The sequence below is a fragment of the Aureobasidium subglaciale genome (assembly GCF_000721755.1).
Source record: "Aureobasidium subglaciale EXF-2481 unplaced genomic scaffold scaffold_9, whole genome shotgun sequence".
Classification (NCBI taxonomy): domain Eukaryota; kingdom Fungi; phylum Ascomycota; class Dothideomycetes; order Dothideales; family Saccotheciaceae; genus Aureobasidium; species Aureobasidium subglaciale.
This window is the reverse complement of record NW_013566986.1, coordinates 299,490-324,854: the sequence shown is the minus strand read 5'-3', so window position 1 is coordinate 324,854 and position 25,365 is coordinate 299,490. Positions and strand designations below refer to the sequence as shown.

Below are 25,365 nucleotides of genomic sequence, written 5' to 3'. Positions count from 1 at the left end.
AGACTTCTCGAGTGACAGATTGCAAGAAAAGCAGAACCCAAACACTCTCAAGCGCATCCAAAGTGCAAGGTAGGAACAAAAAACAATGCCAACGCCAAGTGAAGGTGTCCCCTCACCCTACAGAGAAAGCAAGACCGGTGAATTAGCGTCAAGAGAGACAAGAAAGCAGTAACTCCATGACGGGGAATGTGATGAGGGGGATATTTGTAAAAAACACCAAATGAAAGAAGGCTCGTAAGCCCAGCGGTCGTGTCCAAAACCAGATCGACTAGGTTGAGCCCGCCTCGTGAAAAAATCAAGTCGCTCGTGGGGGAATCTTTTTATGCGTGATGCAAACGCAGAAAACAACTGTCCCACCAAACCTCCCAGCTTGCGCCATGTGATTCATACCTTACCAATATGTCTTTGTGTAGCAGGAAAAGAGATAACGCCAACCTGATGCCCGGAGAGTAATGAGAGGGTGATGAGTGTGATGCCCGAAGCGCCACAGTCCATGAAACCAAGGATTAAGATGCCAGAAAGATAATTCGAGGGTGATGACGATGATCATGAGGCCAGCATTAATGGACTATCTTCCATTATGGCTGTTGAACCCGTTTTGACCGTTGCCGTTAGAGTAGGAGTTGCCGTTGACTGGAGGGTTCTGGTCCAGGAAGCTGTTCATGCTACCAAATTGCTGTTGGTATGAGTGTTGACCAGCAGAGAGGTTGCGGGAAGCCGGGTGATAGCCGTTCGGGCCAGTCGGGCCTTGCTGGGAATAGTTGTGGTTGTAAGGACTTGATGCCCTGTACAAAGATTGAGGAGCATAGCCTCCTCGTCCTGCGTTGTTGTGCATAGGAGGGGCCACATGAGTTTGTTGACCTGGCAGACCAGGAAGTCCTGGAGGTGGACCTGCTGCGGCGCCGAAGTTTGAACCTGGCATACCGTTACCATATCCGGGCGGACCAGCGTGAGGACCCATCCCGGGATGATTCCTATTATCGCTTCTGACCCCCAATGGGTTCTTGGAGAAGCTGACCCGGATACCTCCTTTGTAACTGTTGTGCAGCTGAACTCCGTATAGCTCGTGCAGCGCGTGAGATGCGTAAGAAGTGTCCTCAAACTCGACAAAACACATGGGCCCGTTCGATTTTGTGCGGAAACAAAGTCGCTTGAATCCTCTAGCCTTGGAGAACAGAGACTTCAGTTCGTCTTCGCTGGTATTGACTGGAAGATTGCCAACGTAAAGAGTATTGCAAGGGGGATTCTGGTCGGCCGGGTTTGCCGGGGGGTAATCGTGCTTCAGGTTCCTTGTCTGATAGGTCCCGTCAGAGCTTGCAGTTGGAGCCCTGGCTGGGCCGGGCAAAGCTGGAGATCGAACTGAGTGCGGAGAAGCGTAGTTCGGACTTGACGGAGAGGCCACGTAGCTGGAGTAGGAATTTCCGTTCGTACGGCTTGTATCGAGAGAAAGATTGTTGAAGCTAGACAAGACACTGTCGTAGTTGCGGCCGTTTAGGGCATACCCAACGGGATCCTTGAGGAGCTCGCCTGTCTCGTCGTCATCCTGACCAGCGTTGATGACAGACTTGCCAGAGACTCGGTTCAAGTCACTGTAAGCGTTGGCAACAGGAGACTGGGGTGAGAAGAGGCCTTGAAGGCGATTACTGCCATCGGGAGCAGGGAAGTCAAAGACATTTGCAGTGGAGACAAGCGGAGAGGTGAGTGGCGAAGTAACGTTCTGTGACGGAATGTTCTGCCAGGTACTGGTGAAGCGAGACGACTGACGACTCAAAGTGTTCTCGGAAAGGTTTGGGTTGTTCGAGGCACCGGAGATGGTTTGCTGTCGAATTGCTGTGCCGTCGACGGTGTTGCGCCTAGATCCGTTGTAGTTGGCCGGGGTAGGGGATATGACCTCGACGATCATGGGTGCTTGATGACCACTCAGAGTCTTGCCGTCGAGGCATTCTTTCGCTTCCATAGCACCGGCCTCGGAGTGGAAGATAGCAATAGCACTGGAGAAACCCGAGTCTTCTCCGGTCGACTGGTCGGATGGCTGTACGAACTTTGTGTCGTCGATATCCTTTGCGAAGATGAGCAGATTGCCAAGAGCGTCGTCGGTGAAATGGCGAGGAAGGCGTCGAATGCGGATCATCCACCGGACAAGAGCGTCTGAGGGCTCCGAGTTCCTGTGGTTGTTGCGTCTGTCCCTGGTAGGCGACAAGCCCGGGAGCTGAGAAAGAGTATCTGGGCTGGTAAAGAGGTTCATGTGCTTCGTACCATTGGACTGATTCGGCGGCGAAAAGTTCCCTAGATTGGGAAGGGTGGACATGCTCGAGGTCGGGCTGTATCTGTTGGAACGGTGGTCGGCCATTGCCCGGAGGTGCAGCTGCGCATGCGATATATAGTGCAGGCCGAGGTGTGAGTCAAAAGACGTCAGCAGGGCGAACGCGTGCTTTGTCGAGAATTTGAGCGAGTTATGCGAACGGGCCACGAAGAATGCGATAAATGCGACCACAGGAGTGGTTTGGATGGCAAGCGGTCGAGTTTGTTGGGATGCGACCGAGTTGCGACAAAGCTTCGAGGGGCAGGTCGAGGTTGCGATGCCGAGAGCGACCGAAGTGCTGCGCTGCGCCGGGTTCCGTCTGTTACGTGCTGCGACTGGATGATGGACCGACAGACGAGCCCAATCGAACTTGGTGACCGACTTGACGTGTCTGTGGAGCGGGCGGGCAAGAGCAGGCAGCACAGCGACAGCGACGTTCGGGGATGATGAGAGATGGAGGAAGGGCTGGGAAGTGTGGAGTCGAGAGGAGAGTGCGCCGATAAGGCACCTCTCATCCTTGCGAACACGGCAATGGCTGGGAGTAAGACTAGCAAGCCTTAGTGTACCGCCTGTCGCGCCATCATTGACACCTCCAGAGCAGACAATTGACACAAACGCCCGCACTCGACCCAATACTCACCACGCCTAACCTGCTCCAAAAGCTTCTGCTTGTGGAACTCGACGACCTACTGACCTCCGACTTGACTTCGTTTCTCGCCGGCCAGTCTTCTTGCGAACCACAGCTCGAATGCGATTCTGCTTGTGAACTCTAATTCTCGGAGGCAGCATCCCTCAAACCTTGTTCACCCTCCTCTTGGCTCTGGTTGGCCAAAACCGCGGTCCAGGGACATGGTCAGATGGAAATCGACCCCCGGATCTCCTTTTGAGCAGATGAGTGGTGTTTATGATGACCGTTTCTGCTTAACAATTGACACGTCTCCTGGTTGAGACCTTTCACCACTCCATACCGCGCCTGCTCTCAACACAATCGCGTCCTGTTTCAGGGGTCAAGACCGAAAATGTCGCGGCTGTCGTCAATACTGCACGGCCCACGTTCTTACCAACCTGGTAGGCCGTCAGCGTGCATGAACTCTCAACCTCTACTTCGCTCAATCTGCTCAGCCTCTCGATAGATATACCGCCTTGCTTCGGACTTTGGTGCCAGATGAGTCCAATACCATCTACTGATCTATCTTTCCGCTCCAAATGCGCATCATGATCGAACTTACGATAAAGGTGCGACCCAAGACCGTGGTTCCATAGGCGAGCGTTTCCTGGGGATGGCACCAGTGGCTTTTGACACGTGCAATTCTGCGGTTGACATTCGAGACGTACACTTTTTGGAGCAGATTCGCTAACAGGCACACCACACTGCCGCAACACACCATGCGGGTTGAGAATGCCACCAACATGTCCACATCAGAGAGTGACCGCCGGGTAGGATGGTGGCTACCTGTTAGATTGGCCGCGCCTATGCCCTGACGGCTGTGGTACGAATATCAGCCTCCCGGACTCCCGCTTCGAGCAGACTGCTGTGACCAGGTGGACATTAACCACAGACAACCCGACACGAAGAAATGTTCTGGTGCACGTTTTGCAGTGTTCTTCCTGAAGCGCCTCGTTCTCGGAGTAACAAGTTCTATGTCAAGTTGAAGGCACCACAGACAAACAGTTCAGCCAGCGCATCTTCGGCTGATCGCAGACCCCGTTGGACACTCGGTAGTGATGCAACAGCGGCTCGATATTGATGCGCCGGCTTGATCAAGGCGATCAAGATTGACAGATCACGTGGCGATATGGCAAGCCAATGGAAGAGAGGCGCGTTTCGTGTAACAGAGTTTTGGAGCACCGCCCTGAGGTGTGTTCACCATTGGCAAGTCATGTGGCTTACATCTGTATGCAAATGTACTAAGTAGGTACTGAATGCCGATAGTATACTTGTTGGCATTGATATCATCGGAATTCTCTCCGCAACCGAGGACAATGAGCCATCTGCCGAACGCATTCTATTGAAGTAGCGTAAGGACTAGGTCTTAGTTGACGTTATGAAATGTGTTCATGAATCATTAATATCCTCTAATTCGTACGGTCTGGCAGACTTGTGATAATCAGCGTATGTCCAGAGAAGAGGTAAAATACAGATTATCGTACCTACTCTTTCGATTCCTGCGACTGCTTCGGTTCCTTCGAGTCCTTCGACTCCTCTGCAGGAGCCGGAGGTGACTCGAGAGCAACCTCAAGAATGTCTTTTCCTCCATGCAGGCTGATCAGGGAGAGAACAGCCTTGCAGTTCTCTCCTGTGAGGACGGTAGTTTTGGGGAAAGTCTTGCTGTCCCTTCCATCTGCTGACCAGCGGACCTTGATTTCGGTCACTTTCTCAGCTCCGCTTTGCTTCTTGTATTTAGCCAAAGCCTCAGCGCAGTTGACCGATGAGGTAGCAAGTTTTTGAATGCGATCGCTTAGATTCTTGATGCCGAGTCCAGCGTTGATGAGCATGACTTCATGTCTGGATGACGAGTTGCCAAGCGTGAAGATGATGGGAAATTCTTGTGCCATGATGGAGGAGTTTTTCAATTAATGGGAAGGTTGAAGAGTGTCAGTTTTACGGGAGAGTGTATAGCAATTAATCAGGGAACGAAGAAACTTATACCCCTGGTGTTTGCTGTTCACGCACCGCATCCTTGTAGCACCACTGACGTATGAAGCATGGCTAACCTGCTTTTCTGCATATCAGTTCGGTTCCACTTTCCACGCGGCCTCTTGTACGAGTTATCCAACGTTCTACTGCACAACAACTATCCAGACATGTCAAGCAGGTGTAGTATTGTGACCAGAAGAACAATACGAAAAGCATGGCCACATAAAGTCGGTTTGATGCATTCGGAGGAGGATCTGCATACAGACGCCGGGAGAGGATTTCCAGTTCGAACCTGCTGGAGCCTCATTCGTGTGAACCTCATAACGACTCGATGCATCTGGTAACATAGATGAGCTATGTAGACTCGAATGGCAATTCAAGCTTGGAGAGGAATGGATACAAGTGCATGTGAAAGTCGGCCTGAACCCTTTGACGGGCTCTAGCTGCAACGGTGCTTGGCAGTCTGACGAGATGTAGACCATCGTTCGTACAACCAGACAACCCAGCAATTCCATCGAGCCGAGTTCTCTAAATTCACGCGGCATTCTGTGTAATCCAAAAACTTCCAATTGCATTTTTCACTGCCCAATAGCCAGCTGCCGTCGCATCGCTTTCGACTCAAAACCGACCATCCAATTACCAACCGTCAACATGGACCGAAGCCTCGATGAGATCCTCGAGGAGCGCCAGGTTCGCACAGAGCAGCAATTACATGGTGTTCTCATTCTAACACATGGTAGAACACCCGTGGTGGACGCCGTGGAGGACGTGGACGTCCTGACCGCGATGGTGGCCGTGGACCCCGACGAGACTACGCTGAGCGCGAACGCGACTTTCCCAGAGACGGCGTCAAAAAGGTCTGCACATATCATGGCAAGAGTACACCGACTGAGCTGACAATCAGGTGCTGCAGGTTCTCCTTCCTCCCTCGTGCTTCAGTCAATAGGACGACATCGATCAACATGCGTCGACAAACACCACCCCTTGGTTCGATCCGCTGACCGTAATCTACATCAGTCATTTCCCAGCGAAGACGCCAGAAACATTGACCGGTAAGCGGCTACATGCACACAGCTATGATCTGGTGCTAATTCAACTTGCAGTGACTGGGTCCACGATAAGTTTGAAGATGATGACTGTTAGTTCCATCCACCACGGCGTATTCGACCCGACTCTGATCCCTGGACAGCCCGCCGCCCTGCTAGAGGCTCGCGTAACGATCGCTACGATAGAGAACCCGCAAGGGAAGCGTATGTCTCTGCTCCTACAACATGCCCGACCGTCGTTGCTAATTAGTCCTATAGCTCCGGCTCTACCACCATCCGCATTGAGAATATTCACTACGATATCCAGGAGCCCGACTTGAGGGTGCGTCCATGTGTGTCTGAGTCACGAAGTGCTCATATTGACCACGTCTTTCCAGGAGCTGCTTGAAAGCATCGGACCCGTCGAGTCTCTACGCCTTCTTTACGACCGCCACGATCGCTCGCAAGGTGTCGCCTACGTCGTATACCCCAGCGCAAACCTCGCCAACCGTGCCTTCCGTCAGTTCGACGGTCAGAATGCCATGGGTCAACCCATCTACTTGACCATCCAAGAAGCCGCCCGCCCAGCCCGCAACCCCTTTGACAATGTCGAAAAGCCCGCCCGCAGCTTGTTCGATCGTATCGACAGCCGTCGCAGTGCCAGTCCCAACTCGCGCAACGTCGATCGCTACGTTCCTCCCGGTGGCAGAGGACCCCGCAGCTCTCGCAGCCCTTCTCGTCGTGGTCGCGGTGCTCCCCGTGAGACTGGACGTCGTCCTGGTGCCCGTCGCGAGAACACCGATCGCCGTGAAGGCGGTCGCGAGCGCGGTGACAGACGTGGTCCTGGACCTAAGAAAGAGATTGATGGCAGACCCGTTGTGCAAGGACGCCCGAGAAAGACGGCTGAAGAGCTCGATGCTGAGATGGACGACTACTGGGGTGGTGGCTCAGCTGCTCCCGAAGCCAGCGCTGCTGTATCTGGCGAAACTGGTCGTGAGCCTCAGGTTGCTACCATCGCTGGAGGGCAGAACAACAACCAGGGCACCACATCCACAGCTCCGGATGACGACATTGACCTCATGGTCGAGTAAGAGACTCTATCTCGAAGTATGAAGGAAATCTTCTCTCGTTGCACCGAGTACACGCTCACGCAAAGACGAGCATGCGCATCAAAAGATTGGAAAATATCTGGGAGGTCTACCGCTGCTTTGTATATTTAGGTTTTCATGTCACTCATTCGAAGAAAAAAGAATTGCATGAGAAGTTATACAAGGTCATGGGATCGGACTGAGGATGCGATTGTAAACTCTCCAGTCACAATGCTCATCCCTGCTCGAATTGTTCTGTCGTTTTGTGGAGTATTCTATGCAGTAGCCTTTGTGCTTTTCCTGAATTACCTCTGAACAATGTTCTTGCCTCATATCTCCTCTTGCGAGTCCATAGGGCTTTCCTTTTCGTGTCTGCAACATCAAGGTATCCTAGACTTTCTCTTGCGCTTGTTCTCGACAAGCTCCCAAGGAGTTTGCTCTGGCAGGCAGTCTGCTCCTCTCTGACGACGTTGTTGGCTCAAGGCAATGCGATGGCCCTGATGGGCTTCTTGTAGTATCTTTTCAGGTCCGAGACCGTGGTTGTCCTTGGTGCTCTACTTCCACAGACCGTACGATTCGGAAGTGGCCTTCCAGAGCTTGATTGTACCGTCTTCGCTGCCGGTTGCGTAGAGTTTGCCGTCGGGGGAGAATGCGCTGGTCCAGACGGGACCGTGGTGGCCTTTGCGTGTTTCTGTGTGTTTTTGTTAGCTTCTTCGTGCTGCAGTCTCGAATTTACAGGATACTTACCGATTTCGGCTCCCGAGTCGAGATCCCATACTCGTACGAAGGTGTCTCTTGCGCTGCCGGTTACGAAACGACGTTGGCTTCCACATACAGCTACGCTGGCAATCTCTTGATCCAGCGTCTTGGAGTCGAGTAGAGCACCAGGTCTTGCGCCATCAAAGAAGTACACGGTCTTTCCGGCTGCGACACTGAGAGTGCCGTTTGCCGAGCCATCCAGGATACTCGAGTTGAGTTCGCAAGAGCCAATTGTTCCATCAACCTCGTGTGTCGCAATCGCCGAACGCGATCGTAGGTCCCACCAACGCAGCGTTTTGTCGTCGCAAGCCGTGGTCAACACGTTGGGGTTTGCGGCCGACCACACGATGCTCTTGATTGTTTGGCCGTGCTCGCCGGCACCGACCTCGTAGCACTCATCTCCCGCCGGAGCGCCGTTTGCGACACCCGCGCGCGTAAGGTCCCAGATACGCAGCTTCTTCTCCATGCCGCCTGTAGCCAGGCTGGTAGGTCTGTCTTGCAGGGCGGGGAATGCAACAGCGCGAACAATGTGGTTGTGCTGCAGAGTGTGCAGTTGCTCTCCAGTAAAGGTGTCCCAGACCTTTGCGCTAAAGTCTGCTGATCCGGTTGCAGCGAGGGAGCCGTCGGCAGAGACACGGGCAGACCAGACGGCACCCTTGTGACCGACAAAAGTACCGATCCAGTCACCAGTCAGGCCGTCGCGGAGCATGGGGTTGTTGTCCTTACATGCCGAGATCAAGTAGTATTGTGGTTGCGACGAGGATACAGAGGCCGGGCTCAGAGAGGAGAATGAGATGTGGGTGATGGGACGAGAGTGGCCGTGGCAGGTCAGAGGGACTACTTTGCTGGTTTCTACATGCCTCGCTGGTTAGTGGTTGGAGCAAAGGCTGCACTGGCGCTGGACTTAGTACCTGTGGCCATTGGTGCGATATATTGAGACACGAAGTAGCGAAGGTTGCAAAGATGACAGCTATTCGAGAAAAAGGCTGTTCAGGAAGTGAAGTAGGTGGGCAGTTGGTAGTAGGTAGAGGAATCGAGGCAGTTCTTAAACGAAGATTTGAAACAGCGAGCGGTTTGAAGAAGGGGTATATTAGTCTAAGCAAGCAACAGCGTAATGACGACGAGAGCTGAAAGGAACAAGAGATGTCGAGCGAAGAGAAGGTGAAAAGGCTCAGAGCGTGGAGTTGTTGGAAAGGGAGAGGTGCCAAAAGGTCCTCTTGTTCTTCGTGCATGCAGGACAACTGTGGACCGCGGGGTTGACGCCAGAGCTGCACGCCTCCGAGTGTTCTAGTCCATCGAATTAGGAACACTCAAGAAACCACAAAACCAACCTCACCCCTTGACACTCTATCCACTCAATCATGTTCTGGACTTTGGGTTCTATTTACGGCGCCAGCGCAGTAGCTTTTGGTGCATTCGGTGCACACGGTCTGAAGAAGAAGATCGCAGATCCGTCCAAGATTGCCGCTTGGAACACTGCCGCCCATTATCAGGTAGGATAACCGCCAGCTCTGCGGCATGCCAATGTTCAAGTCTAATGACTTCACAGCTTGTCCACTCTGGCATGATCCTTCTCACTGCTGCTGCTGCACCAAAGAACAAGATTGCCGCCGGTTGCTTTGCTGCAGGCATTACAATGTTCAGCGGCTCCATCTACCTACTCACTCTCGACCCTCAGAGATTCAAGGCTCTGGGTCCGGTCACACCGATAGGTGGTCTCTTCTTGATTGCTGGTTGGACTGCTCTGGCTGTCGGTTCGCGTGGAAAGTTCTTGCCCAAGGCTTCATAAATGTTGAAATCACGAGATGTCTCAGAAGCTTCCGAAGGCTTCAGATCTGAGGCCTCATGAGCAATCAACACGCTAAACATCTTCTTGTACTATTATTTCATTATTCTCATACGACTTACAACATTACCATGTGACATTCGACTGCTGCAAGGAAGAAGACTTTTTGTCTGGATTTCTCTAAAGATGGTAAAGAACTGATCGCGCGCGCATAATCCCTTCGAATTTTGCCTATTGCTACATACGAAACTCTTATGCGGCGCGCACGACGCAAGAGAAATCGCTCGAAATATACACAGAGACCGACCCGCTTACATGTCCTCGGAGGCGGTAGCACCAGTGATAATCTCGACCAGCTCACCGGTAATGGCAGCCTGTCTGGTACGATTGTACAGAATCTGGAATCTGTTGATCATGTCACCGGCGTTCTTGGAGGCGTTGTCCATGGCGTTACGGCGAGCAGACTGCTCACAGGCGTGGCCCTCGGCAAGAGCCTGAATCTTGTTAGTGATCTGAATCATCGACATTATAATCGACGACAAGGAGGACGTACCCAGAAGAGAGAGTTGGCCAGGGAGTATTCACGGAGGTTACCAAGGATTGAGTCGTCAACCTCGAAGGAAGAGATGTTGGCTGGAGACAGTGTTAGCCAGATGACAATGAATCCGCATAATGTGCATCGAACGTACCAGACTCCTTGATGGCGTCCTCGGAGAAAGCCTCAACAACGGTGGGCTCGTACTGCTGGGCGTTCATGAACTTGTTGTACAGAATCTTGACGCTTGAGTAGGTGCCGGGGAGCTGAGTGATCTGGTCGGCAATGGCGGAGGCATCGGCGAAGGTAGGGACGTCCTTTCCGACGTTGGCGAAGGAGAGGGCCATGTTCTTTGCGTTGGATCTGCCGAGCTGGGCCTTGCACTTCTCACCGAGAACAACGAGCTCGTAGGTGTCGGGGTGGGGGCCGTATTCTCTGCGGACGAAACGAGAAAGACCCGAGTGGATACCACCACAAAGACCCTTGTCGGAAGAGCAGACAACCAGGAGGGTCTTGCCCTCAGCCTCGGAGGGCTTGGTCTCGGCCTCCTCGAAGACCTGCTGAGAAGCCTGGCCGTAGACGCGGGAAGAGTTCATGGCACGTTGGGCGCGGGTGAGCTTGGTCGAGGCGACAATCTTCATGGTCTTGGTGATCTTCTCGATGTTGCGAATGGACTTGAGACGACCCTCGATTTCACGAAGAGTGGCGAAGTTGGCAGCATTGGGAGCCTGGGGCCTACAGAGGCACAGCGGATCAGTACACTGAGCATAGTTTGTCGTTGTTGGCGCATGAGCGGCTTCGGAGGAAAAGCTGTTTCGATGGAGCGGCAGGAGGTTGAGGGGCGTACCTGAGGGCGGCAGCACCAGCCCTGGCGGTGGGACGAGCAGCGCGAGACAGCATTGTCAGGCTATGGGAGCGGAGAGGTGGATGAGGACGAAGTGAGATGGCGACGGCCTTCGGAATTGGACTGCGAGCTCTGCTGTCGTTGTGTCGCCCACTCCCGCCGTCTCCAGCAATCCTTGGCGCTGAACACTCGGGCCACCCCGGATCGCTGGTAGGTCTGCTCTTGCCTCTTTGGCTGGCCTCACGTGCAGAGGAAGCAGGAACCAGAGTTCTTTCCTGTCCTTCACTTTTGATCTCGATTCTATCCCAAAACCCCTCCTTAGCCTATCTCTCGTACGCCGTCGGCTTTCCCTGTGATCCTCTCCTGCTTCAAAACCGCCAATTCGACTTTTCAGCATTTTACTTCCGCGTTTCCGCGTCTCTTACAGCTCTTACTTTTCTTGGACCACCTACACGCGTTTCTGCAGTGTCAATCCGTCTAGGACACAGCTATTCAGTACCTCGCGTTTCCTACAGCTCAATCCATCGACTTGGCCATCTTCTGCGTATACCACTGCTCGCAAACCTTGGCCTTTCATTCCAACAATGTCGGACTCGGAGGATGACAAGCCTTTGATCAAGGGTGAGTCCATGCAGCTACCCGTCTAATTGTTTGCCTTGCCATTCTTTTCACATTGAACTCGCATCACTTCGGCCCAATCCCGACCTCAACCGGCACCTTTATACCTAGCTTCAGTCTATGCATCACTTGGACTTTCGCGTCGTCTACGTCATACACTCGAATTACTTATTGCTTTTCTTCTTCTTCCCCATCTCGTACTTCAACGCTTGAACATGTCGCGCACTTTATCACCAACTAAAGTCAATTCCACTTACACCTTCACAGCCCGATCCAACGAGCGTGTCAACATGGACGACACCGACACCAGCACCAACGACTTGAACCCTGGAGTCTCACTTCGCATGGGCCCCGTTGACGAGATGGATGTCGACTCTCCTGCTACCAACGGCAATGGAATCAAGCGCAAGTCATCCATGAACGGCAAGAGCTACAAGGACACCACCGAATCCGATGACGATGACGATATCCCATTGGTATGTCGTATTCGCAACACCACGATCTATCAATTCTAATTCACTATACAGACCAAGCGCAGAAGGACATCCAAGAACAAGGCCTCTTCTGACTCCGAGGACGACCAACCTCTTGCCAAGAAGACTGGACGCAAGCCCCCGAAAGTCACTGCCCAACAAATTGGCGAGGAGGACGATTCCGACGTCCCACTCACGCAGAAGCTCGCCAAACAAAAGGCCGCGATCGAGAAGACGGCAGAGACACAAGCCAAGGCGATTCGCGCAAAGAAGACTGCTGTGAAAGCAGAAGAGTCTGATGACAGCGACGCGCCATTGAAGAAGAAGAGAGCTCCTCCAAAGAAGAAGGTCAACGGTGTCAAGAAGGAAGAGTCTGATGATGACAAGCCACTCAAGAAGGCACCCGCCAAGCGTGCAACTCCCAAGTCGCAGAGCGCCACCCCTGCTGCGTCCGCAAAGAAGGGCAAGAAGGCAGCGAAGGAAGAGAGCCCTGAGGACAAGGAAGACGGTGACGAGGAAGAGGAGTATCGTTGGTGGGAAGACACGGCCAAGGGTGACGGTACCAAGAAGTGGAGCACCCTGGAGCACAACGGTGTCGTATTCCCTCCTGAGTACGAGCCTCTTCCCAAGAATGTCAAGATGCGCTACGACGGTGTGCCGGTCACGCTCCATCCGGAGGCTGAGGAGGTAGCCACTTTCTTCGGCAGCATGCTCAACTCCACCCACAATGTCGAGAACCCGACCTTCATCAAGAACTTCTTCGGCGACTTCAAGGAATACCTCGATCGTACTGGCCATGGCACCAACAGCAAGGGAGAAAAGGTCAAGATCATGAAATTCGAGAAGTGTGACTTCAAGCCCATTTTCGAGTATTTCGATGCCGAGCGTGCAAAGAAAAAGCTCTTGACTACTGCAGAGAAAAAGGAACTCAAAGCCGAGAAGGACAAGGCAGAGGCACCCTACACCTTCTGTCTCTGGGATGGACGCAAGCAAAAGGTTGGCAACTTCCGTGTCGAACCTCCAGGTCTCTTCCGTGGACGCGGCGAGCACCCCAAGACCGGCAAGGTCAAGACTCGTGTCAAGCCGGAGCAGGTCACTATCAACATTGGCGAGGAAGCCACCGTGCCTGCACCTCCGGAGGGCCACAAATGGAAGGAGGTCCGTCACGACAACGCAGGTACATGGCTTGCGATGTGGCAGGAAAATGTCAACGGCAACTACAAATATGTTATGCTGGCGGCAAACTCCGATGTCAAGGGTCAATCGGATTTCAAAAAGTTCGAGAAGGCCAGAGAGCTTAAGAAGCACATCGACAGAATTCGTAAGGACTACCAGCGTGAGCTCAAGGCCGAACTGATGGCCGACCGTCAACGCGCAACTGCCGTCTACCTTATCGATCAATTTGCACTCCGTGCTGGTAACGAGAAAGGTGACGATGAAGCCGACACTGTCGGTTGCTGTTCTCTCAAATTTGAGAACGTCACTCTCAAGCCCCCAAACAAGGTCGTCTTCGACTTTTTGGGTAAAGACTCAATTCGCTTTTACGATGAGGTCGAGGTTGACGGTCAGGTCTTCAAGAACCTCAAGATCTTCAAGAAGGCGCCTAAGAAAGATGGGGATGAGATTTTCGACCGTCTCACTACCAGTGCATTGAACAAGCATTTGAGCAACTACATGCAAGGCCTTACTGCCAAGGTGTTCCGTACTTACAACGCCTCCTGGACAATGGCAAGACTGCTTCAGGACATGAAGGCAGTTGGAACACATGCTGAAAAGGTCAAGGCATACAACGACGCAAACCGCAAAGTGGCTATCCTTTGTAACCACAAGCGTACTGTGGCCGCTGGACACGCTGCTCAGATGGAGAAGGTACAAGACAAGATCGACGCCGTCAAGTACCAGCAGTACCGTGTCAAGCAGATGATGCTGGCCCTCGATTCTAAGCTTAAGAAGAAGAAGGGTGCCGAGTGGTTTGCTCTGCCTGAAGGCCTTGATGAGGAATGGCAGAAGAAACACCACGAGGACCTGGTTGAGCAGGAACGTCAGAAGATCACCAAGAAGTTCGAGAAGGACAATGAGAAGCTGAAGGCAGACGGCGAGAAGGAGATGAAGGCGAAGGAGCTTGACGAGCGTCTCGAGGCCGTCACTGATCTAGAGCAGAAGCTCAAGACCGAATTGAAGACAAAGAAGGTCGAGCCAGAAGGCAAGGGCCCTTCTGTTGAGAAGTTCGAAGGCCAGATCGAGAAGCTTGCCGCCAGAATTAGCAACATGGAGCTGCAAGCCGAGGATAGAGAGAGCAACAAGGAAGTCGCTCTGGGAACTTCCAAGATCGTAAGTTTGTCTACCACACGCGTTTTCGTCAATGTCTAATCCGTCATACAGAACTACATCGACCCTCGCCTTACTGTCGTCTTCTCCAAGAAGTTCGATGTACCCATCGAGAAGTTCTTCTCCAAGACGCTGCGCGAGAAGTTCCAGTGGGCCATTCACTCCGTCGATAAGGACTGGGAGTTCTAAACATCCTCACCCGATTGGAACAACTAGCTGAATTTCTCAACACATTGTTACACATATCATCATATTAACAAGGCATCTTGAAGCATAAAGGCGCTGGAGGCAATACAGGAATGCAAAGAGCACAGCGTCTGAGCTCTGCTCACTTTATCATGGCTTACAACGGCGAGGGTTGTCTTTTCTGAGCTGGAGCCAGGCGTAGAAAGGTAGCTTGCCATTTTGCGATGCGACAACAAGGCTGCAGTGGCAGTCTGTGATTTATGCTATATTTCAGTTTAGCACTCAAGTATCAAAGTTGAGCTTTCCCTGATTTCTCCGGCCATACTTTCTTTGCCTCTGTTCTTATCCCGCGATGTGACTGCTCTTTCATCATATAGAAGGTAAGCATCCAGCTTCTCGTGCATGCGCCACAAACCTGCGCATACCTGGCTGCCTCCTACCTCGAGATAATGATTATATGTGACAAGTGTACAGGAACTCCTGTCTAGCTACAGTCGCTGTCAAACAAGGCAGCAGATAGCGCAGGACCACCAAGATCCGGTCTTCGAGCGATGGACTCCAGGACGTCCAATTGCAGACGCAAAACAAAAGTTGAACGAGCCTGCATCGGGTCTTGTACTTTATGTGTATCAGGTCTGTGTCATGGCACATTATAAATCCAACTTCTGTGCATAAGCACATGAGAGATGGCGGAGATCGGATATGGCACCAAAACGGGGTCAGGGTCGGCGAGAGGAGAGTTGGTGAAGTTGCTCGAGATCTCGCACTGGCACTCTACAATGAATTTGAGAGTTCGTGAGTCAACGTCAGCGGCTATGCCGAAAGATGCTCCGGCGAAAGCGTGGAACACTGCCTTGGAAAGATTGGCTGCTAAAAGGTTGCAACCGTTAACAGAACATTGTTTGGCCCCAGGTCTGCGAGGGCCGGCGGTGAGTCTTGGCTGTAATACAATGTGCACGGAGACTTAAGTGGACCTTAAGATGCTAATCTTGTATTGCATCCAATCGATATATGAGATAGATAGATGTGATATGGATGCAGATAATGATACCGAGACGAAGGGATGGATAAGGCAATGGCTAAATGAAGTAGATGATGAGAATACAAAAGACAAAATGATATGTTTGGTGTCAAGAAAACGCCGGGCTAGATGGATGCTGCTATGATGATGAGGTCTCGTGAGCACATGCTTAGATTTCCTGGGGTCCTAGGTTGCTGGGCTGGGAAGGGGCATCAAGGCCACCATTTCATGCGTTTGTAACTGTCGATTACGGCTTCCACTTCTTGCTTTGTGAACTTTTCGTGTGTGTACCTGTCATCTAATGTTAGGAACCTGTAAGAGGCTGAGGAAGTTGAGCAGGATGGACTTACTTGAATCCAACTGTTTGCTCGAATTTTGTGCCGTCGATGCAGAGATCGGCTTCGCGTAGTAGCTCCTTCTCCATGAACGGACTCAATGGACCAGTACCGCCTTCGATGCCAGCTTTCTGTTGAAGCTCGGCCCAGGGGTCGAGGGTCTCGTCATTTACATCGTCTACGACGGACTCGAGGTTAAGACGTGCAAAGGTGTTGATAAGAACGTTCTGGAAGCCTGTCTCTATACCAAGGAGAGCCTTTGTGATGTCGGCCATGGTACCTTGACTTGTGTCACCCTTGTCGACAATATTGAAGACCGAGGCTGAAGACAAGGGACCCTTTTTAGGGGTAGGAGAAGTAGGGGTGGGAGGGGCACTGTCGGCAGCAGTAGCACCGCTTTGTGCCTGATTAGCTCGCCATTCGGCAGCAGACCAACAAGCACGGACAACGTCGTCGACGTGAACGGTGTGTGTACGCAATTCAGGACCCCATAGCCATTTCAACTCTTTCTCGATGCCTTGATACACACGGGCCAGTGCCAACTGTGTGCCCATCCATTGACCGCAGTACGGGCCGTAGACGTTGGGTAGTCTCAGAATGACCAGTGGTAGATTTGCAATCTTGCTGAGGTCTTCCTCGGCCTGTAGCTTCCATTTTGCTTGCTTGAGCGAGGGCTTGAGCTTGTCTGTTTCCTTGCGCGGCGGGTCGCGTTTGCTGTCGTAGACTGTGCCGGTGGATAGCTCAACATAGACTTTGATATGACGACGGGCAGCCTCCTGAGCCACGTTGAGAGATAGGTCGTAGGATCGCAGCTTGTAGACCTCGTCATCCTGAGAGTGGCGCGTCTCACCACCGCAATTGAAGACGTAATCGAACGACTGGCCATCGGGCAGGTCGAAGACACGGCTCAGTGATTGTGGTCGTGATGCATCGGCCTGCATGAAGTTGGCGCTGCAAGCATCTTTGTGTTCGGGAGCCAGCGAGGCCAGCTGCGGCAGTTGCTTGTCCACTATCCGGAGCGTCGAAGCAAGCGAATTGCTGTGCATGTAGTTGGTCAAGAAGCGTCCGATATAGCCTGCCACGACAGAGACGTTAGCTAATCACTCGCGGGCTTCCTAATCCTATCGAACGCCATACCAAGGCCTCCAATGATGAGCACATTCGGTTTGGTGCCGGCCATCGACCCCGCCGTATCACCCATCGAAGTCGCTAAAGGGGGGATGAGGGGTCCAAGAGGGCTTTAGCAATGCAAGACGAGAGTTGCAACAATGTGTTTGAGGCTCGAATTCAAACTGTTGTGTGACGAGTGCCGCTACGCCTGTTTCCAACGGTCCGGTAAGCTTGCAGTCGAAGAATGAACGAAGAAAAAATTATGTCAATCGTGGAGCTGAGATCAAGAGATATCTGTTTCGCTGCATTTGCGACTACAAAGGGACCGCCCGCTCGACCACGAGCCACCATGTGGATACAGCCGAGCAGAGGCTCAATTGAAGCCATCGAAAGGTTTGGTCCATTTTACCATCTAGCACCATGCGGTTTCTCGAGATTCTTGTTAGGTCTTTGCTAAAGACATGATCTATTGACAGCAGTCTTTGGGACTATGGAGCTTGTTTTTTTCTGACTGAAATCCTCAGCTCCTGTCACCTCTCTTCCTAAGCCTGCCGTCCCTTCATAATCTTTAGCAGCCTCAGCTTCTCAAGCTGAGGCACACCAATCACGCTCGGGCCCCGGACGATTCGGCTTTTAGTTTACGGATAATCTGCTACCGAACCAGATATTGCGATCTCCCACAGAGATTGACTTTGCTTCATGCTGCTCGTTGCACGGTCTTGACTCGATAATGACCGTTTCACGCGTTTCGCCAGCTAGCTGCTTTTACTACTTCAGCCTGATCCAGCTCTGCTACAAACACTGGTCCAGCCTGATACGGGTTCGCGATTCTATTGACCAAAACAGGAGGCTGTCTGTAATAGGGATGCTAGAAGGATAGGGTGTCATGACAATCATGCGTCTTGACAGCCAGTGATTGCTGACCAGCCAAGTTAATATGTAGCTAAACTATGTTTTCATCTCCATCCACGCAAGGATACAGCGAAGCAGTAGGGAGACACATCTCTCTTCAATCTCTACATAACCCTGTCCTGGACCTCGCCCTTCTTTAAGGCGTGCGTACCGATCTCTTTAATCAAGAAGTTTCTTACAAAGCAAACATGGTATCGCTTCTTTGGTCTCCTCGCCAGTCTTCTTGTCAGTGATCAAAAGCTCAGGTGCCCCTGACTCCGGAGCCAGGACCTCTGCCTTTGTGGTCTCATCTTCTGCGCAGGTCCCATCGTCGTCAACAGCATATTCAATGCCGTTCGGTTTGTTGATAGATTTACGTGCCCGTTTGCCAATCTTCGCGCTCGATCCGTTGCGTTGTTTACTCTCAATAGCGTTCTGGGCCAGGCAGGAAGCATGCAGCCAGATTCCGCAAGCTTGGTTATTACACTTGATGATGACCTGGTCTGGATGTTGTGGCCGCTTGCATCGGCAGATGAGGCGTAGCGGCTTTCAATCTAGTTAGCATTATAATCAAGATATATATCAAGCAGCTGACACTCACCGACAAGACATTAGTATAGTAGTTATATGTCTGTCTCCAGTAATGATCGCCAGGCGCTGGCATCTCGGCGTCTTCGTTGTCGTTGGCTTCGTCCCAATAGACAACCTTGAGAGGTCCATTTACAGTCAAGGCATCAATGATGTCCATCTTGTTACCCGGAACCAGTTCAAACCGACCGTGATATGGTGGCGTGCTACGCACCTTCGCAGGTAGCTCTTCGGGATTTTCGAGCCAGGTGCAACGAAGGAAGACATGATGTTCATCCGCAGCCCGAACCTGGAGTTATGTTCAGCTTAACTCATGGAATGTGATGTCACAATTAATTGTTAGTCACGCACCTCATGGACTTGAGCTTTCCAATCCCGATCGGATTCGTTTCCTGGTTTGACGAGGACACAATCTCCGCATGAATGAGTCTGATTTCCTACTGTGCTGAGCGGCATTAGTGAAGACCATCTCGCAATGTAGCTCAAAACGTACAATTTCTTGTATTTGGTCATGCTCAACCACTTCTCCATTGGCGTGATGGTCCATCGAGCTTCCAGATAGTTCCTGTCGTTTAGAGTTAGGGGACGTTCCACGACGTCGGGATGAGATTTTGCGTTTTTGGTGATCGGAGGGACGACAACAGTAAAGATAGGTCCATCTTTCTTGTCAGCTTGATCCAGCCATTGTATTAGATCTGCTTTTGCAGATTCTGATAAGCGGCTTTGTGCAGGAGACTGAGACTCTGATGGGATGTCTTCTGTCAACTTTCTTCTCTTGTTCGAGGGAGGCTTGTCGACCAGGTCGCGCTTCATCGTATATCGATACACGCTTAAACACGCCTAATGACGGAATTGCTCGCGCATAATCTATGTGTAGAGACTAGTACTGGTAATGGTATGGAGTAGGACAACGCTGCAGTGCGGTTGTCGCGTGTCAAATGGAGACGCGTTTTTGATAGAAGTGCACGTGCGTCATTCGACCCCAATCAGGAAAACCACGACCAAAATACCTTTTTACTAGGTGAATCCAGAGAACCATCGAGGTGGATCGCACTTGCTGTGTATTGCAATATTAAAGGGCCAGATATCCTGAGCAAAATCTACAGGCTATGATGTGAGAGAGCGAGACATCTCTACGACCATGGGAGTCCCTTCTATGCGGTCTATCTAATTTGTCCAAGAAACAGCTTAGATCGCCATCAAAAGACGGCCAAGGATTGTACATCACGGTATCGGACATGCTAGCGCGCGCATCTCGACTATGCTTATTTCACCATGGTCAATAATGGCAACGTATTTATCTCTGGAAACCAAGACCTTTCAACAGTAAGTGGATAGAAGGCTCTCCTCCAATATGCTCACTTCATTCTCACAGTTTGACTTACGACTGGTGACAGCCTCCTATTTGCGAGCATTGATGTTTTGTCAGTCGCCCGCCTATCAAATAACAATCGATTCTGCAGCAGCCGCGAGGCCTCATAAGAGTGGCTGCGTTATTGGGCGGGCCAAGAAAACGGATCGGGGATGCATCGCTATTTCCGACCGTCCCAAGACCCGTTTTGGCTCACCAGCTGCAGGTCAAGACGGGCGCAGCTGGTCGCAGGTGCTGGGCTGCAAAGCACGCGGGAAAGCAAATCAGAAAGGCCGAGAGGGCGGTCCGCGGCATCCTGGATCATGATGAGTGTCATTCGTGTCATTCGTACCGCTCGTCTTGAGGGCGTTTGGTGAACCACCGATCAAAGAGCGAGCGGATGTTGGGGGATCTGCTTTCAGCAGCCCGTCACTTCTCCGCGAGTTTTGGTCGCAAAGCCAAAGGTCGTCGTCATCGACGAACGGTTTGATGTGCCAAGCAACATCTTGTGGGAATATAGAAACTAACAGGATCCAAATATCCACCTCCTGCCCACTCCCGCCCTGCTGTCCTGCTGTCCTGCTGTCCTTCGCTCCAGAATCCCGTCAAGACCTGTCGTTACCCTGCTCGCCCCTACCTCTTGCGGAACATCCTTGCAAGACCCGGTTGATCTGACAAGTAGCACTCGTTGTGTCGCATGCACGGATCCGCGTACAGCCGGTATCCGTCTTAAAAGTCCCTTGCAGACTCTCATCAGCTTCTGGTGTCACTGAACAGTAGCCGACTGCATTCCGAATTTACCTTGCACGATGCCTCGCTCCCGAGTAATGTCGTTTATGACCCAATGGGGTGCTCCCTCGAGGAGTTCCACGCCAGACTCTAGACCCCAGATGTCAGAGGACCCTTTCAAGAGCAACCCTGCGAGACCACCAAAGATCGATACCTCCTTCGCTTCTGCCACCAGCAAGACGTGCGATACACCGACCTCTCCCTCCCCTACTACTCAACAACGTTTCCGATCAGACTCGCGGTCAGAACGCGGTTCTCGCCCCATGTCTATGATCTACACGTACCAGCCGCCCCTCATGGATCTAGCCCAGGACACGCTGCCAGAATTGCAGCCAATCTTCACCTTCCTCAACAGCCACTCCAACAAGTTGTATCAAGAAGGCTACTTCTTGAAGCTGCACGACTTGGACTCTCGTAAGCAGCCTTTACGGTAGAAGCATGGGACAAACTGGCTGACTTCGCTCTAGGTGGGCGTCCAAGCACAGATAGAACATGGACCGAATGCTTCGCTCAGTTAGTTGGCACAGTGCTCTCCTTGTGGGACGCTGCGACACTGGACGCCGCAGGTGAAGATGGTGAAGTCCTGCCCACCTTTATCAATGTCAGCGATGCATCGATCAAGATGGTATGTAAAGCCGCTCTCTCGCAGCACAATCATGTCGTTAATTGCTATGCACAGATTGAGTCCCTTCCCATGAACGGACAGTCAGGAGGACAACTGCAAAACGTTCTGAGCATTTCCACCGCAGCGAACAACCGCTACCTTCTCCACTTTAACTCCCTCAACTCGCTCACACAATGGACTGCCGGCTTCCGCCTCGCCATGTACGAACATGCAACACTGCAAGAAGCCTATACTGGCTCTCTCATTGCTGGAAAGGGAAAGATGCTCAACAACATCCGCACAATCATGGAGCGAAGCAAGTTTATCATTGACGACTGGGCACGCGTTCGATTTGGAGCAGGCACTCCTTGGAGACGCTGCTGGTGTGTTATCACTCCCCCGAATGAGAAGGACTGGGCCAAATACCAGAAGGCACTGAAGAAGCGCGATACGTACGACCGAAAGGTGGAGGTGCCTAAGGGCAGTATCAAGTTCTACGAGACTAAACGCGTCAACAAGAAGACACGGCCCGTCGCAACCATCAAAGACGCATTCGCTGCATACGCCATCTACCCTCAGTCGAAGCCACTTATCGACCAATCGACACTTATCAAGCTCGAAGGCCAGATCACCATCCACGGTGCAAAGGATACTACCACAGAAGGCTTCCTCTTCGTCATGCCAGAGGTGCATCCTGCAGTCAGTGGGTTTGAGATGATGCTTCGCTGGTTGTTCCCTGTCTGGGACATCTTCGCTCTATACGGCCGACCAAACCGCTTAGTCGCAGATTCTCTTGACCAGCGTGGCTTAATGTTTGCCATGCCTCGCGACCGACGATATGGCTATTTGGACATATTGGACGTTTCTGGTCTGATCCACACCAAAGGCAGTGGGACATGGTCCGAACAAGACTGGAGAAGAGAGATGAAGAAGTTGACGTCGTATCGCATGAACTCGGCCGACGACACACCCCCACAAGCCAGAGGAAGAAGGAACACGATGAGTCTTGGAAACAGAACTAGCCTCTCGGTGGGTCGCGGGGCGGTCCGCTTTGGCAATGACAGCTCCTCGAATTCTTCGCCATCACCAGGTAGAGGTTCTCCGGGACCGGGAGATGGTTCCATTCAATTCGCACCTCCGCGCAGGGTTGAAACAACGCCCGTGAGCATGGGCAGCCCGGGTCGTGGACACAATCGTTCAGCGTCTGACGCGGTCGGATACAAGCGGTTTCAGACGGAGAACCGCTCGCGACTTTCTTACGACGCTACCAGCGACCTGCAGGACAGAGCGCCCCAGCCTCCGGTGCATGGTGGTACCCTGCCAGAAAAGAAAATTCCTACGGTGCTCGAGCGGGTTCCGTCAGAGGAATCGCCGTACGACCAGGAGCGGCGTCTTGAGCCTGCCTTCGAGGAGCTAAAAATACGCTCGGCTTCTCCTCCTACGGTCACTGTGGCGCCCCCAAAGCTCATGCACGGGCCAAACGTTAGGCCTAACCCTAAAAACCTCAACATGACACCTGAATTACGCAGGGCCAACTCGGCCATGGATGCTGCGACGCTGCAACAGCTTGTAGAGGCCACCGGGGCCACACCATACACCGAAAAAGAGCAATTCGACTTTACCAATGCTCCACGAGAGGTAGCTAGTGTTACCAATCGGACTCAAAGATCGCTCGCTGACCCCTCGTTCCACAATGAAGAGGTAAATCTTACTCCAGGACCTCGACATCAACAGCCGACTACCCGCCGCCTACCCCCCATCCCTGCATCTCCCTACAACCGTCCTGCACAACCCGCTGCAGCTCTCGCCATTTCCAAGCAAGACGCCCTTCGCCCTCTTGTCCCACAGCGCAGCATTTCGAGCAATTCTCAAGCTGCTGTTCCTGCCCGGCCTCTTGCGAGTCCACCTCTACCAGCCATGGCCGCACCTATTAGCAGAAAGCCTGTTCCGAACGCACAAGAGTCTCAGCTTGCTAGCCCTCCACCTCAAAGTCCTGTCCTATCTCGAGCTTCAAGCAATGAGAGTTTACAAAATGAAATCATGCAGCAAGCTATGCTGGAGCAAATGCTCCAGCAGTCACCAGAGACACTCAACAGATCCCTCAGCCCTCCTGTCAGTATTCCCGACGACGAGTCGGTCGATTATGCTAGCGTAAAAAGCATGTCACCGCCAAAGAGAAAACCTATTGAAAGAAGCCGGACGGGCCGCCTGAAGACGGTCGGAAATCCCGAACACGAGCCTCAAGTACGAAGCCGCTTTGACACGGAAACCGGTCTACCGATCAACTTCGGCCCTACATTGACCTACAAGCCGAACGTGCGACCCTCTACAAGTGGCAGCATGCCCATAGAGCCACAGGACGACCCCGAGCTTCAGCAACGCCCTTCTTCGCGTCTCACACAGTTGGACAGCAAGAGAAACTCCTTCCTCGAAACACGAAGAGTGTCAAGCAGCGAGATGAACCAAGACAGACGTCGAAGTGTGGCTTGGCAGCCAGCGGCTGCAGCTGGCGAGTCTCTTGACCAAGGTCTTACAGCAGAGCAATGGGTTCAATATCGTGCTTCCCTCGCTGCAGCTCCCTTGACCCAGTCAAGAGCTACTCCGGTCTTTGGACATGCAAGAGAGCACTCGAGCGTCGCTCGTACATCTAAAACGCCTCCTTTCAGTCGGCCAGCCTCCGGTCTGAGTCGAACAATGTCTGGAGACTGGACGCAACAACTGAATCGCATGTCACTCAACCGTACGCCTTCCGGTGATTGGGGTCAGCAAGCAAACCGCATGTCGATCAGTAAGACGCCACCACCTCTAAGCCGGACCCCTTCGGGAGACTGGAGTAAGCAAGCGCCGTCTCGCCCTCACTCTCGTAACGCGGGTGCGCTCTTGAACCCTCCTAGTCCCGGGAGGACGTTGCAGCTCCAAGGCACATCGTTGTCGGCACATGAGCAGATGCAAGTTGCTAGGATGACTGGTACCTCGATGATCAATTTGTCAGAGAAAGACAAGCGTAGGGACATTAACGAAGCGGATGCTCCCGGCCTGGTCGGTGCTATGGCGGTTCGCGAACGTCAACGGAACATCAAAAAAGAGGGTGTTCGAAACAACGCGGTGCAGCAAGCCATTGCAGCTCGCCAACAACAGCAGCTGCAGGATGAGTTCGATGGACGGATGAGAGCCCAGATCGAGGCACAAGAGTATGCTCAGCAGCAGGCCGAGCTTCATGCTCAGCACATAGCTCACCAGCAGGCACAGCACTATGCCCAGCAGTATGCTCAACAGCAAGCGCAACAGGCTCAATTGCAGCAACAGATGGCTCATCAACAAGCGCAGCAGTATCAGATGCAGTTGCAGCTACAGCAGCAGCAGCAGCTTGCCAACTACCCGTATGCAAATGGGCCGGGCACAGCTCAACAACGATCCTCGCAGTACTTGGCCCACATGAGTCAAGCTGGAGGATGGAGTAGTGCAGGCTCGCCTCAGCCTCAGTCAGGTTACGCGCAATCATATTTTGGTCAGGGGGATGGACAGCATAGACAGCAAAGAAGATATTAGCATCAATGTTGAAAGGTATACATATCTAGGTAGCATCAGTGGTCGGCTGGCGGTGCACATAGGTTTGCATAGCATCTGTCACGGAGTTTTGTCCATATTTCAAAATACAGTGTTCACTGTTCACTGTTCACTGCTTTCTTAACCACTTGTCAGATAATTGATCGCTTTTGATACGAGTTAGAAATGTACTTGGTTGTGTGGGATGTGAAGAAAGAAAGCATGGTTGTGCCAGCTTTGGTGAGAAGCTAGTGCGTGCTGCTGTGAAAAGACAACATACTTCACAAGGAGACAAATCATTGGCCAGGACTACGAAAATTGCTCCACATAATCTGGGCGTGGAGGTCGTTGTAATGCTGCATTTTGAAATGGTATTCGTGTTTGGGATGGAGAGTAGGTGGCAGCGGACTGTGTGAACAGGGTGATACAGACAGCAGGGTGATACAGAAAGATGGTCTGTGCTCTGTCCCTCTCCGCGTTCCGAATTTTAAGGTTGTTTCTCTCAAGGCTTTTCACTTCTGAGATCACCCAAGTGTGTTGGACGCACG

General features: G+C 52.3%; 10 protein-coding genes across 10 annotated transcripts; 4 read left to right on the top strand and 6 right to left on the bottom strand.

Annotated features, from left to right (window-relative positions):
- Positions 1-568: 568 nt before the first annotated feature.
- Positions 569-2,308, bottom strand: AUEXF2481DRAFT_29109 (uncharacterized protein; the record flags this gene model as incomplete). The annotated part of the gene is made up of 1 exon (XM_013488684.1): positions 569-2,308. One exon carries the CDS (start codon positions 2,306-2,308, stop codon positions 569-571), a length of 1,740 nt encoding a protein of 579 aa, XP_013344138.1.
- A 2,070-nt stretch (positions 2,309-4,378) lies between these two features.
- Positions 4,379-4,858, bottom strand: AUEXF2481DRAFT_4646 (uncharacterized protein; the record flags this gene model as incomplete). The annotated part of the gene is made up of 2 exons (XM_013488607.1): positions 4,379-4,400; positions 4,458-4,858. The coding sequence occupies 2 exons, from the start codon at positions 4,856-4,858 to the stop codon at positions 4,379-4,381; spliced, it is 423 nt and encodes a 140-aa protein (XP_013344061.1).
- Positions 4,859-5,591: 733 nt separating this feature from the next.
- On the top strand, positions 5,592-7,056 carry AUEXF2481DRAFT_4645 (uncharacterized protein; the record flags this gene model as incomplete). Its single annotated transcript, XM_013488606.1, has 7 exons — positions 5,592-5,630; positions 5,681-5,797; positions 5,958-5,992; positions 6,044-6,078; positions 6,130-6,190; positions 6,245-6,308; positions 6,364-7,056. 7 exons carry the CDS (start codon positions 5,592-5,594, stop codon positions 7,054-7,056), a joined length of 1,044 nt encoding a protein of 347 aa, XP_013344060.1.
- A 551-nt stretch (positions 7,057-7,607) lies between these two features.
- On the bottom strand, positions 7,608-8,807 carry AUEXF2481DRAFT_73300 (uncharacterized protein; the record flags this gene model as incomplete). Its single annotated transcript, XM_013488831.1, has 3 exons — positions 8,712-8,807; positions 7,801-8,664; positions 7,608-7,744 (listed from the first exon to the last, which is right to left on the bottom strand). The coding sequence occupies exons 1-3, from the start codon at positions 8,731-8,733 to the stop codon at positions 7,608-7,610; spliced, it is 1,023 nt and encodes a 340-aa protein (XP_013344285.1). The 5' UTR covers positions 8,734-8,807.
- A 248-nt stretch (positions 8,808-9,055) lies between these two features.
- On the top strand, positions 9,056-9,601 carry AUEXF2481DRAFT_97350 (uncharacterized protein; the record flags this gene model as incomplete). Its single annotated transcript, XM_013488883.1, has 2 exons — positions 9,056-9,305; positions 9,362-9,601. Exons 1-2 carry the CDS (start codon positions 9,174-9,176, stop codon positions 9,599-9,601), a joined length of 372 nt encoding a protein of 123 aa, XP_013344337.1. The 5' UTR covers positions 9,056-9,173.
- A 308-nt stretch (positions 9,602-9,909) lies between these two features.
- Positions 9,910-11,033, bottom strand: AUEXF2481DRAFT_4642 (uncharacterized protein; the record flags this gene model as incomplete). The annotated part of the gene is made up of 4 exons (XM_013488605.1): positions 9,910-10,092; positions 10,152-10,231; positions 10,288-10,868; positions 10,981-11,033. The coding sequence occupies 4 exons, from the start codon at positions 11,031-11,033 to the stop codon at positions 9,910-9,912; spliced, it is 897 nt and encodes a 298-aa protein (XP_013344059.1).
- Positions 11,034-11,885: 852 nt separating this feature from the next.
- On the top strand, positions 11,886-14,585 carry AUEXF2481DRAFT_29103 (uncharacterized protein; the record flags this gene model as incomplete). Its single annotated transcript, XM_013488683.1, has 3 exons — positions 11,886-12,071; positions 12,123-14,399; positions 14,451-14,585. The coding sequence occupies 3 exons, from the start codon at positions 11,886-11,888 to the stop codon at positions 14,583-14,585; spliced, it is 2,598 nt and encodes an 865-aa protein (XP_013344137.1).
- A 1,230-nt stretch (positions 14,586-15,815) lies between these two features.
- AUEXF2481DRAFT_65237 (uncharacterized protein) lies at positions 15,816-17,118 on the bottom strand (the record flags this gene model as incomplete). Its single annotated transcript, XM_013488823.1, has 3 exons — positions 15,816-15,894; positions 15,954-17,013; positions 17,076-17,118. The coding sequence occupies 3 exons, from the start codon at positions 17,116-17,118 to the stop codon at positions 15,816-15,818; spliced, it is 1,182 nt and encodes a 393-aa protein (XP_013344277.1).
- A 634-nt stretch (positions 17,119-17,752) lies between these two features.
- Positions 17,753-19,484, bottom strand: AUEXF2481DRAFT_88486 (uncharacterized protein). The gene is made up of 4 exons (XM_013488846.1): positions 19,021-19,484; positions 18,879-18,972; positions 18,541-18,816; positions 17,753-18,485 (listed from the first exon to the last, which is right to left on the bottom strand). Exons 1-4 carry the CDS (start codon positions 19,338-19,340, stop codon positions 18,120-18,122), a joined length of 1,056 nt encoding a protein of 351 aa, XP_013344300.1. The 5' UTR covers positions 19,341-19,484; the 3' UTR covers positions 17,753-18,119.
- A 1,221-nt stretch (positions 19,485-20,705) lies between these two features.
- On the top strand, positions 20,706-24,820 carry AUEXF2481DRAFT_4639 (uncharacterized protein; the record flags this gene model as incomplete). Its single annotated transcript, XM_013488604.1, has 3 exons — positions 20,706-21,081; positions 21,135-21,292; positions 21,347-24,820. 3 exons carry the CDS (start codon positions 20,706-20,708, stop codon positions 24,818-24,820), a joined length of 4,008 nt encoding a protein of 1,335 aa, XP_013344058.1.
- Positions 24,821-25,365: the final 545 nt, after the last annotated feature.

Coding starts and splice junctions, on each gene's coding strand:
- AUEXF2481DRAFT_88486 (XM_013488846.1), bottom strand. CDS start 19,340: ATGAAGCGCGACCTGGTCGACAAGCCTCCCTCGAACAAGAGAAGAAAG. Junction 18,817..18,878: donor GGAAAGCTCAAGTCCATGAG/GTGCGTGACTAA, acceptor ACATAACTCCAG/GTTCGGGCTGCGGATGAACA. Junction 18,486..18,540: donor ACTATACTAATGTCTTGTCG/GTGAGTGTCAGC, acceptor CTAGATTGAAAG/CCGCTACGCCTCATCTGCCG.